The following is a 12,017-nucleotide window of genomic DNA, read 5'->3' on the forward strand; positions in this document are numbered from 1 at the left end:
CCTGTATTAAAGTTAGAGTAGTTAATACTATACCCTACCGCAAGAGGTGAAAGTGACCAATACTTTAAAAAGTGCTAGATTATGACAATTGCCACTAAGGATTATTATTTGGCCATGAATATTATATTATTGATTTGAGGAAATCAATGACATTCTGATTTACATAGTCTTTGAATTCCATGGTTTTCTGTATCAGGACTAGTGTTGAGCGAGTATGTTCTATTTACCCTTTCGCCGAGTATGCTCGGGCCGAGCTCTGAGTATTTACAGCTGCTCGGTGATAAGGATAAATCGCTCCCTGTGCATGATTTGCAACTGTTTGACAGTTTTATTACATGTGAGGAATGTCTATTTCTTACACATTCCTCACATGTAATAAAGCTGTCAAACAGTTGCAAATCATGCACACGGGAGTGATTTAACCTTATCACCGAGCAGCTGTAAATACTCGGAGCTCGGCCCGAGCATACTCGGACAGAACATACTCGCTCAACACTAATCAGGACAAATTAAAAAAACATCTAGTTCTTAGAAGGTCTTAAAATTAGATAAATACAACTACAGATGAACAACAACAGATGACAAATTACACCATGTCATTATCAATTTAACAAACCCAAGGCCAAACTGCAGAAGCGGTATATTAAAAAGTGATGTACACCCTTAGTGCTTACATAGGAATTAAGACGATAACTAATAGCCAGATGCTGATAATTTTTTGGGGCGGAATCTAGGCTTGGAATTCAGCTGCCACGTCTGAGTGCCTCTCCAATTTTGTAGCAAACATAGCAGGAGTTAGGCTACTTTCATATAGCATTTTAGCATACATTCAGTCAATGTTGGACTGGGGTGCCAAGGGCCCATCAGTAACCAACTCCAGGGCCCCACTTTTCAGCTTCATGCAAATTTTAATTTTCCTCAATCACAAATTTATATAACAATGAACCGAGGAGAAGGTTAAATTAATAAAATGCTGCTGTCTGTACATAGTGATTCAAGTGTATTGTACCAAGTACTGCTCATATAAGAGGGTGTTGGCCCACTTCTGCACAAGGGCCCACCAGAGGATTCTCCTGTGGGCCAGTCCAAGCCTGCATTCAATGGTTCTGTCAAGGATTACATCCGAAACGTGATTTGAGTGTATGCGCTGACGGTGTCACGGGTGTGTTGCCACGAAGATCGTCACGATTACACAGCCTGACTTCTCGCAGCTGACTTTTTGGTGCTTTGTGTTTTTCGGCAGTGAGGGAGTTAATTCTCTCTCTCTCTGTGCTAGACGAGGTCCTGCCTCGCCCAGCTGCAATCAATGCTGCTGTAGTGAGACTCCTTCAAATGCCTGCTGGTCTGTTAGGGAAGTGTCGGTGAAAGCATTTCATGCAGACTAACAGAGCGGATCGTGGTATTTGGAGTTTCAGAGATAAGTGTATTTGGAGTGTTTTTTCCCTTCCTCGCTTTATCATTTATCTCCTTTCCCGTTGGTGTTCCCTCTGTTGTAGTTGTGTAGTTTTTGTATGCAAGGTGGTTTTGGTTTTTCCCTTGTACTGTCTCGTTCGTCTAAGTACTGTGTGTGGGCATATTATTACTTGTCCCCTTTTGTTGTGATCGGGGTCCTTCTCAGGACTAGATTACTTAGGTGCAGGGATCCTCAGGAGGTAGGGGTTACGCTGGCGGCCTGGACCTCTGTACCTTTAACAGTACCTCCAGGTTGAGGGATTAGTCAGGGCCCCAGCTTAGGGTCAGCTTAGGCCCCCTACCTCCAGTATACAGAGACAGCGTGACATTTTCACCGACCACTTAGTTTTTCTCCAGCTACCATGGATCCAGTAGCCGGTCTAGCTCGGCAGTTGCAGAGTTTGTCCATGGAGCTGGCGGACGTTAGGTCCAAGGTTTTGTATCCTCAGGAGCAAGCCGGACCAGAACCTAAAGTAGCTCTCCCTGACAGGTTCACTGGGGGGCGGGACAAGTTTTTTGTTTTCCGGGAGGCATGCAAGTTGTACTTTCGGCTGCGGCCTCGGTCATCGGGGAGTGAAGAACAAAGGGTGGGAATTGTCATCTCGCTCCTACAAGGGGTCCCACAATCTTGGGCGTTCTCTCTTCCCCCGGGCTCCCCGGCTCTCCAGTCAGTGGATAGGTTTTTCGCTGCTCTGGGACTCGTATATGATGACCCAGATCGGATCTCCCTTGCTGAGTCTAAGTTACGTAGGATCCAGCAGGGAGATCGTCCGGCGGAGGAATTCTGTTCGGAGTTCCGTAGGTGGGCCACGGACACCCAGTGGAATGACCCGGCTCTTAGGAGCCAGTTTTGTCAAGGTTTATCCGACAAATTACAGGATGTGTTGGCACAGTATGACTCTCCCGCGTCACTGGAAGCCGCTATGGCCCTTGCTATTCGCGTTGACAGACGGCTTCGGGAGAGGTGCGGGATAACTCTACCCCCTGTGATGACTCCACCTCCTACAAGGTCCCCTCATATGGTTGTTCCCCTGGTCAGTCCAGAGGAGCCTATGCAATTAGGAGGGACATCATTTCGGGGGAGGGGACCGGTGGTGCGCCATAAGACAGGAAGGTGTTTCTTCTGCGGGAGAAAGGGACATTTTATTGGGGGGTGTCCATCCCGTCCCTTGCAGAGTGAAGAGTCGTCGGAAAACTGTTGATCCGAGGTTGTGTGGTGGACGGCAATCTGGGAGTAGGTATTTCGTCCCTATGTTCGTCTCACTTTCTCGTACCGGCGGAGGTGGTGGTGGGTACGAGAACTGAGAGGATATCTGTTCTTCTGGATAGTGGGGCCGGGGCTAATCTGGTTGATGCTCGGTTTGCCCGGGTTCAAGGTATGCGATTGAGTGAGTTGGCTAAACCCATCCCCATATTCTCGATCGATGCCAGGCCTCTCGGTCAGGGAAGTTTTTTGCAAGCTGTGCATGACGTAAAACTTCAAGTGGGGGCGATACATAAAGAACTGTTGTCTTGCTACGTGTTGGAGGGTCTTCCCACTCCTATAGTGTTGGGCCTTCCTTGGTTAACTAAGCATAACCCGGTTATTAATTGGCAAACCAGAGAGATAAGCCAATGGAGTAAATTCTGTAATAAAAACTGCATGAACACGGTCATCGGTGCGGTTACTCCTTGGGTCTTACCTCCATTTCTGGCGGACTTTGAGGATGTATTCTCGGAGAAAGGGTGTCAGGAACTACCTCCTCATCGCGAGTATGACTGTTCTGTAAAACTGCTCCCTGAGGCCAAGTTACCTAAAGCTAGGTTGTATAACCTTTCTGGTCCTGAGAGGCAGGCCATGAAGGATTATATTTCAGAAAGTCTGGCTAAGGGGCATATTAGACCTTCATCTTCACCGGTGGCTGCGGGGTTCTTCTTTGTTAAGAAGAAAGATGGAGGCCTACGCCCTTGCCTGGATTTCCGTGAACTTAATCGGATTACGGTCCGAGATCCGTATCCGCTCCCACTTATTCCCGATCTCTTTAATCAGATCGTGGGCGCCAAATGGTTTTCTAAGTTGGATCTCAGGGGGGCGTACAATCTGATTAGGATGAAGGAGGGGGATGAGTGGAAGACGGCGTTTAACACTCCGGAGGGGCATTATGAGAACCTTGTCATGCCATTCGGTCTGACTAATGCCCCGGCGGTGTTCCAACACTTTGTTAATGACATTTTTCGCCGCCTGGTGGGACAGTTTGTTGTCATATATCTGGATGATATCTTAATTTACTCGCCGGATCTGGTGTCTCATCAGGAGCACGTTAGGCAGGTGTTACAGATCTTGCGGGATAATAAACTGTATGCCAAATGGGAAAAGTGTGTGTTCGCCGTACAGGAACTCCAGTTTTTAGGCTTCCTGGTTTCAGCGTCCGGTTTTCGTATGGACCCTGGGAAAGTGCGGGCAGTTCTTGAGTGGGATCGGCCAGAGAATCTTAAGGCACTACAACGTTTCCTGGGGTTTGCTAATTATTACCGGAAGTTCATTCGTAATTTCTCGTCCATGGTTAAGCCTCTCACAGACATGACTAAAAAGGGGACGGATTTTTCTAGGTGGTCTGACAAGGCTTGTCAAGCATTCTCCTCCTTGAAAAAATGTTTTGCCTCGGCACCCATACTCATTCAACCTTATGCGTCACAGCCATTCATTGTAGAGGTAGACGCTTCCGAGGTAGGGGTGGGAGCAGTATTGTCACAAGGTTCGTCCCCTGGTAAGTGGCATCCGTGTGCCTTTTTCTCTAAAAATTGTCGTCCGCTGAGAGGAATTACGATGTCGGCAATAGGGAACTCTTGGCCATTAAGTTAGCTTTTGAGGAGTGGCGCCATTTTTTGGAGGGGGCAGTCCATCCGGTCACCGTCATCACCGATCACAAGAACCTGCTATATCTGGAGTCCGCGAAACGTCTGAATCCCAGACAAGCTAGGTGGTCATTGTTTTTTACCAGGTTTAATTTTGTCGTTACATATCGTCCTGGGTCAAAAAATGTAAAGGCGGATGCCTTATCTCGTAGTTTCCCTGGGGCCGGGAATACGGACGACCCGATTCCTATCCTTCAGGAGGGGGTGGTGGTTTCGGCAGTATGCTCTGAGCTGGAGGAGGAGGTATTGGAGGCTCAGGGGGACGCCCCTGTTGGACCTCCGGGGAGACTGTTTGTTCCAGATCAGTTGCGACAAAAGGTGATCGAGGCACACCATAACTCAGTTTTCGCAGGACACCCGGGGAGTAGAGCAACTGTGGATCTCCTCTCGCGTCGGTTTTGGTGGCCTAACTTACATAAGGAGGTGGTAACTTTTGTCGCGTCCTGTGGGGTTTGTGCGCGCTCTAAGACCTCACATACCCGTCTATCTGGGGCCCTCTTACCTTTGAAGATCCCGGAGCGTCCTTGGACTCATCTGTCTATGGACTTTATTACGGACCTCCCTCCGTCTTCGGGTAAAACGGTCATACTCGTTGTAGTGGACAGGTTCAGCAAGATGGCACATTTTATCGCTCTTCCGGCTCTCCCTAATGCTAAAACTCTTGCGCAGGTGTTCATTGGGGAGATTGTGAGGCTTCACGGGATACCCTCCGAGGTGGTGTCTGATCGGGGGTCTCAGTTTGTGTCCAAGTTCTGGAAGGCGTTTTGTGCACGGCGGGGGATGCATTTGTCGTTCTCATCGGCTTTTCATCCTCAGACCAATGGTCAGACGGAACGTATGAACCAGAGCTTGGAGACATATCGCCGGTGTTTTCTGTCAGAGAACCAGGAGGACTGGGCTTCTTTCTTACCTCTGGCAGAGTTTGCTATTAATAATAGGCGGAGCGAGTCCACTGGTAAGTCCCCGTTTTTTGGGGCATATGGTTTTCACCCCCAGTTTTGTACTTTCAGTAGGGGGGGCTCTTCGGGGGTTCCTGAGGAGGAACGATTTTCCTCATCACTCGCTTCAGTATGGAGAGGGGTGCTGAAGAATCTGAATACTATGGGGAACCGATACAAAGGTATGGCTGATAGGAGGAGAGTGTCTGGTCCGGACCTAAGTGTGAACGATCGGGTATGGTTGTCTACCAGGAATATAAAACTTAAGGTTCCCTCCTGGAAACTGGGTCCCAGGTTCATCGGGCCGTACAGAATCAATTCTATTATTAATCCGGTGGCATTCCGTCTTGACCTCCCCCCTACGTTTAAAATTCACAACGTGTTCCACAGATCGTTGCTTAAGAGGTATGTGGCGCCGGTGGTACCGTCACCTTTACCTCCCCCTCCAGTGGTGGTCAAGGGTAACTTGGAGTTCCAGGTATCGAGGGTCATCGATTCACGCTTTAATCGCCGGTCCCTTCAGTACCTGGGTCATTGGAAAGGGTATGGTCCTGAGGAGAGGATGTGGGTTCCTGCGTCGGATATTAACGCAGACCGATTAGTTCGGGCCTTCCACACGACTCACCCGGATAAACCTGGCCCTGAGGGTCCGGAGGCCCCTCGTAGAAGGGGGGGTACTGTCACGGGTGTGTCGCCACGAAGATCGTCACGATTACACAGCCTGACTTCTCGCAGCTGACTTTTTGGTGCTTTGTGTTTTTCGGCAGTGAGGGAGTTAATTCTCTCTCTCTCTGTGCTAGACGAGGTCCTGCCTCGCCCAGCTGCAATCAATGCTGCTGTAGTGAGACTCCTTCAAATGCCTGCTGGTCTGTTAGGGAAGTGTCGGTGAAAGCATTTCATGCAGACTAACAGAGCGGATCGTGGTATTTGGAGTTTCAGAGATAAGTGTATTTGGAGTGTTTTTTCCCTTCCTCGCTTTATCATTTATCTCCTTTCCCGTTGGTGTTCCCTCTGTTGTAGTTGTGTAGTTTTTGTATGCAAGGTGGTTTTGGTTTTTCCCTTGTACTGTCTCGTTCGTCTAAGTACTGTGTGTGGGCATATTATTACTTGTCCCCTTTTGTTGTGATCGGGGTCCTTCTCAGGACTAGATTACTTAGGTGCAGGGATCCTCAGGAGGTAGGGGTTATGCTGGCGGCCTGGACCTCTGTACCTTTAACAGTACCTCCAGGTTGAGGGATTAGTCAGGGCCCCAGCTTAGGGTCAGCTTAGGCCCCCTACCTCCAGTATACAGAGACAGCGTGACAGACGGGGCCAATCACTATAATGATTCAGACGGAGTTACAATGTGCTTTGTCAGACACAATTTTGGTCGTATACGCCTATTTGAGGCTGGTAGCAAAACGTAGTCAACTATGTCTTGCTGTCTGCCTGAACTAGGCACTGAAAACTGAAAACTATGTCCAACAAAGCACATTGTAACTCCGTCTGCATCATTATAATCAATGGGTCTTTCAGCGCATACACCCAAATCGCGTTTTGTGACGCATTGGACATAAGGCCCGGTGGAGACAATGAACGTATGCTAAAACGTTCTGCAAACATAGTTTTAGGCTATGTGCCCACGTTGCATTTATGAAGCAGAAAATTTCTGCTGCATAAATGCAAGTCCTCTCCCGGAAAAACGCATGCGGAATTCCGCACGCGTTTATCGCGCTTTTTTCGCGCGTTTATCACGTGTTTTCCACATGCGGAATTGCCTTGCGTTTTTTATGCATTGGACAAAGGCAATTCCGCTTGCGGAAACGCAAAATTAAATGACATGCTGCGGATTTTTGAACGCGGCATAAACGCTGCGGAAAAATCCGCAGCATGTGCATAGAAGTTGCGGAAACCCATTGGGGATCATGGGGTGCGGGTTACCAAGCATTTTACAAGCGTTTCCGCTGCGGAAATTCCGCATCAAAAACGCTTGTAAAACGCTACGTGGGCACACAGCCTTACACATTTTGTTAAGTTGTGATTTTCCTTCATCTATGATGAGTCTTTTTGATAATTGTATAGGATGACCTGTTGTTGTTTTGTTTCCTTTCTATATTGGATTTATATTTACTATATCAGCTTGTGAAATTAAATATAAACCGTTTGCTGACGAACAATTGATCTCCACTAATGCTCAGTTATCAAGCATTGAATCATCTGGCAGCAGAAACGTTAAATTGTGGTTAATGAAATGTTGCACACATCCTTAAAGTGGAGACTACTTGTGAGTTTGTTTTTAAGGAAGAGTTTTGATCACAAGGTGCATGTACCATGATTAATGTTAAGCATATATCTAAAACATGTTGGTTAATGCAGTGATTTTTTTTACAACACTTTCTATATGGATTATGTTTCCTGATTTTTAAAAATGCTGCTAAAATAAAACAGTTAATACATTTTTATCCATTTCTGCTGAACTATTCGTATGTTTCTACTGTTCACGCATATGAGGAAGCTTATAATGCTTATGACTGTAACTAAACCTCTGTAATAGGAGAGCTGGTTTTCCTTTACTGTTTCTTCTGCTAATCAAATGGCCTTGATTAATAATTGTTCATCAGCAAGTGTGACCACCTTCATAAAAGCAGAAGATTTGGTAATCTGCTGATCTGTAGCATTCAGACGATAATGGCAAGTAGAAAAGAAATCTACAATGATTTCTGGAAGAACTTCAATTTGGGAAGGCCATTGACAAAAAATCAAACTCCATCATTCTACAGTTAGAAACATTATTCACAAAACATTCAAGATGGTAGACAATCTTCCCAAGTGTGGACGTTCCAGTGAATTCACCCACAGGTCAGACCGTGCAATGTTTAGAGAAATTGCAAATAACCCAAGAGCGACAACTCATACTCTAAAGGTCACAGTTGGTTAATGTTGAACTTTATGATAGTACAATTAAAAAAAGACTGAGCAAGAATGGCTTGCTGGAAAGGATGCCAGGATAATATTTGCCCTTAATGCCCTGTACCACATTTGGCCAAAACCATAAAGCAGAAGAGAGCAGAAAGTCAATGCAGTATGATTGTCATTTTGGAAGCAATTTTCTTTACTTTTTGGAAAACGTTTCTGAATTTATATAGGGTTTGGTTTTGACTTCATTTCTATTAATATTGGGCCCCTGCGTCTATACAGGTTGCACCAATGGTGTGTCTGTCCCTGGCAGTGAAGCAGTGTGTACTGTACTTGGCTTTATTTGGCAATGCGTGTTACAACTAGTCACATATCATGGGCTCATCTCGGTATTATATGAATTATTTTACTACCTAGCGCCATAATGGCATACTGGTGGGTTAGTGGCCCCAAACCTAGTGACAGATTCCATTTAATGATAAAGGATGCTGTGGTGCACAAATTGGTGTTTATTATTCTTATATAGGAGAATTAACTCAAGGTATACTTCTCTTTTATGTTATCAGTGATGGATTTAAGGAGATAATGCCCTATGACCATTTCCAGCCCTTGCCAAGGTATGTAACAATAGAAATATTACTGGTCCACAAACATTTTCCTAAATTCGTTATTAAATATCTTTTTAATAAATCATGTACTTTTGCTTGTAGATAACTTGAAATATTTTTTACAGGAAATGACATTCAAAAATGCAGGTAGATCTGCAGGTGTATCTTCATCTAGAATTACCAATTTTGGCATTTTAGATGAAGATATGACAATTCAATGTGGCAAGTTTAAACTAATAAAAACATGAAATGCAGAATAAGGAAAATGAATGTGTTGAGCATCTGACATGATCAAACACCCCACACAATTTACCAATTTATCAATACACTTCCATCAGAAAGAAGTTATTTTTAAATCGATGTCACTTTACAAAACATTGGAACAACCTTATCTGGAATATACAATTCTCTTTTGGGTGTCAGTTCATAGAAATGATCCCCTGCAGCTAGAAAAGGTACAAAGAAGTGCCACAAAACCGATAAGAGGCATGGAAAATCTTCGTTATGGAAGAATTAAAATAATTAAAGCGCACTTGTCAGCAGGATTATTCTTAGTAAACCACATACACTGTCAGGTTGGTGCCGTTACACTAAGTAAAATGATACCTGCGGTGATGAAATCTGTGCTGTGGTTCTTTTATAATCTTTATTTTCAGTTCTGCCATAATGATATGCTCGTGCTTTGGGGCGGGACTTTGGGGAAGGGCTGTAGCTGGTGATCTCATTATGTATGCCTATCTCTGGCCTCTGACAGGTCGCTGTGCTTTCAGTCACCTGCCTACTATTTTAAATATTGCCTTTGTAATTTCTGTGCCAAAGTGAACTTTACATACAACAAAATGGCGGGCGCCATTTTCCTAGAGGAAAAATAAATTTGCCTGCAGCAATATGGCCCCCGCCGCCCACGCTTGCACAGTAGCATATCTCGGTTGCCAAGAGATGCTACTGCACATGCGCAGCGCCATATTGCTGCACCCAAATTCCGTTTGCAAAAGCAAAATGGCGCCCGTGCATGCGCCTTAGGATCTCTCAGCAACCAAAAGATGCTAGGTGCGGGCGGCGGCCATTTTGGGACATGTAAATTTCACTTTGGCACAGAAATTACAAAGGCAATATTTAAAATAGTAGGCAGGTGACTGAAAGCACAGTGACCTGTCAGAGGCCAGAGATAGGAATACATAATGAGAGCACCAGTTACAGCCCCTCCCTAAAGTCCCATCCCAGAGCACGAGCATCTCATTATGGCAGAACTGAAAATGAAGATTATAAAAGAACCACTGGACGGATTTAATCAACAAAGGTATCATTTTTCTCAGTATAACGGCGCCCACCTGGCAGTGTATGTGGTTTACTAAGCACAATCCTGCTGACAGGTGCGCTTTAAATGTATTTATTCTTGAGAAAAGATGTCTTATGGGGGACATGTACAGGTACATAAATGGCCCATAAAAAAAGTACCGTATATTCCGGCGTATAAGACGACCTGGTGTATAAGACGACCCCCCTACTTTCCTGTTAAAATATAGAGTTTAGGATATATTCACCGTATAAGACTACCCCTTTTCCAACGCATACCAAACACCGGTAAAAATTAAAAAAAAACAGATTTGAATTTAACATGGTCCTTTTTTAATTTAAATTCTTATGACATGCAGGTATATAGCAGGAAAACTGTCACTCATAAACATATTAAAATAGGGGGGACCCCACGTCATTTTTTGGGGGGGTCCCCCATTCTAATAGCTAGTAAAGGCTAGGTATTCAGCTGGGGGCTGATATTAGTAGCCTGGGAAGCTCCGTGGGTATTACCCCCTTCCCAGACTTCAAACATCTGCCCCAGCCGTCTGCTTAACCTCCGCTAGAGACTATAATGATGGGGGATCCCACGCCAATTTTCTTTTTAAAAAATCCTTTATTTTAACACTAAATGACAATTGAGGGGTTAATAAAGATGCAGTCCCTAAATTATTATTAATTTTGTAATTAATTTTTCCCAAAAATGTTGACGTGGGCTTCGCCATATTTTTGTGTCCAGCCAGGTACAGCAGGCAGGAACGGGCTGCCCCCAACCACCAGCTGCCTATTTGTACCTGGCCGGACACAACAATATAGGGAAGCCCTTTTTTTTTAAATTATTTCATGAAATAATTAAAAAAAAAAAGACGTGGGGCTTCGCCCTATTTTTGTGTCCAGCCAGGTACAACTAGGCAGCTGGGGGCTGGAATCTGCAGCGCAGGGAGGCCCAAGCTTTCTGGCCCCCCCCCGCTGCAAATTGCAGTCCGCAGCCACCCCAGAAAATGGCGCGTTCATAGAAGCGCCATCTTCTGGCGCTGTACCCAACTCATCCAGGGCCCTGGTGCGGTGGCTCACTGGGTAATAAAGGGGTTAGGGCCAGCTTGGCATTATCAGCTGGCCCTAAGCCTGAAATTCATGGGGTCACGCCAATATTAGACATGACCGCCATGAATTTCTAGTAAAGTAATTAAAAAAAACACAACACCCAGAATAAAGTCCTTTAATTGAAATAAACACACAATTCTTTATTGTTCTAAATTAAACCATACTTACAGTCACGCCCATTCCAGCTGAAGCCAACGATCTCCTGCAATAAAAGTAAAATAATAAAGCAACCTCATCCTTACCTCTCCATGGTTCCCAGGACCGGTCCAGCTCTGCTACATTCACATGACAGGCTGGACCGCAGCAGAACGCTGCCGTTCAGCTTGCCATGCGGCAGACACTGAGAAGCGCAGGCATGCTTGTGCTCCTCAGTGTCTGACTGTGACGGCATCCAGATGAGCCGACAATGAACTCGGCTCACCTCATGTACGTCACTGACAGCGTGGGAAAATTCTCCTGCTCCCCGCATGCGCAGTAGAAGTTTCCCACGCTGTCAGTGACGGACGTCCAGGAGGTGAGCTGAGTTCATTGTCGGCTCATCTGGATGCCGTCACAGTCAGACACTGAGGAGCGCAAGCATTCCTGCGCTTCTCAGTGTCTGCGGGATGACAGGCTGGATGGCAGCGTTCTGCTGCGGTCCAGCCTGTCATGTGAATGTAGCAGAGCTGGACCGGTCCTGGGAACCATGGAGAGGTAAGGATGAGGTTGCTTTATTATTTTACTTTTATTGCAGGAGATCGTTGGCTTCAGCTGGAATGGGCGTGATGGTAAGTATGGTTTAATTTAGAACAATAAAGAATTGTGTGTTTATTTCAATTAAAGGACTTTA

At 45.6% G+C, this 12,017-nt stretch overlaps 1 protein-coding gene across 1 annotated transcript in view; it reads left to right on the top strand.

Moving 5' to 3' along the window:
- ADAMTSL3 (ADAMTS like 3) overlaps positions 1-12,017 on the top strand; it is a 676,817-nt gene that overhangs the window by 496,995 nt on the left and 167,805 nt on the right. The window contains exon 12 of the mRNA XM_073653131.1: positions 8,747-8,797. Coding sequence (XP_073509232.1) covers positions 8,747-8,797 — 51 coding nt within the window. The remainder of the gene's footprint in view (positions 1-8,746; positions 8,798-12,017) is intronic.

Source organism: Phyllobates terribilis, unplaced genomic scaffold (assembly GCF_046119375.1).
Source record: "Phyllobates terribilis strain yellow unplaced genomic scaffold, ASM4611937v1 Scaffold_11__3_contigs__length_659146591, whole genome shotgun sequence".
Lineage (NCBI taxonomy): Eukaryota > Metazoa > Chordata > Amphibia > Anura > Dendrobatidae > Phyllobates > Phyllobates terribilis.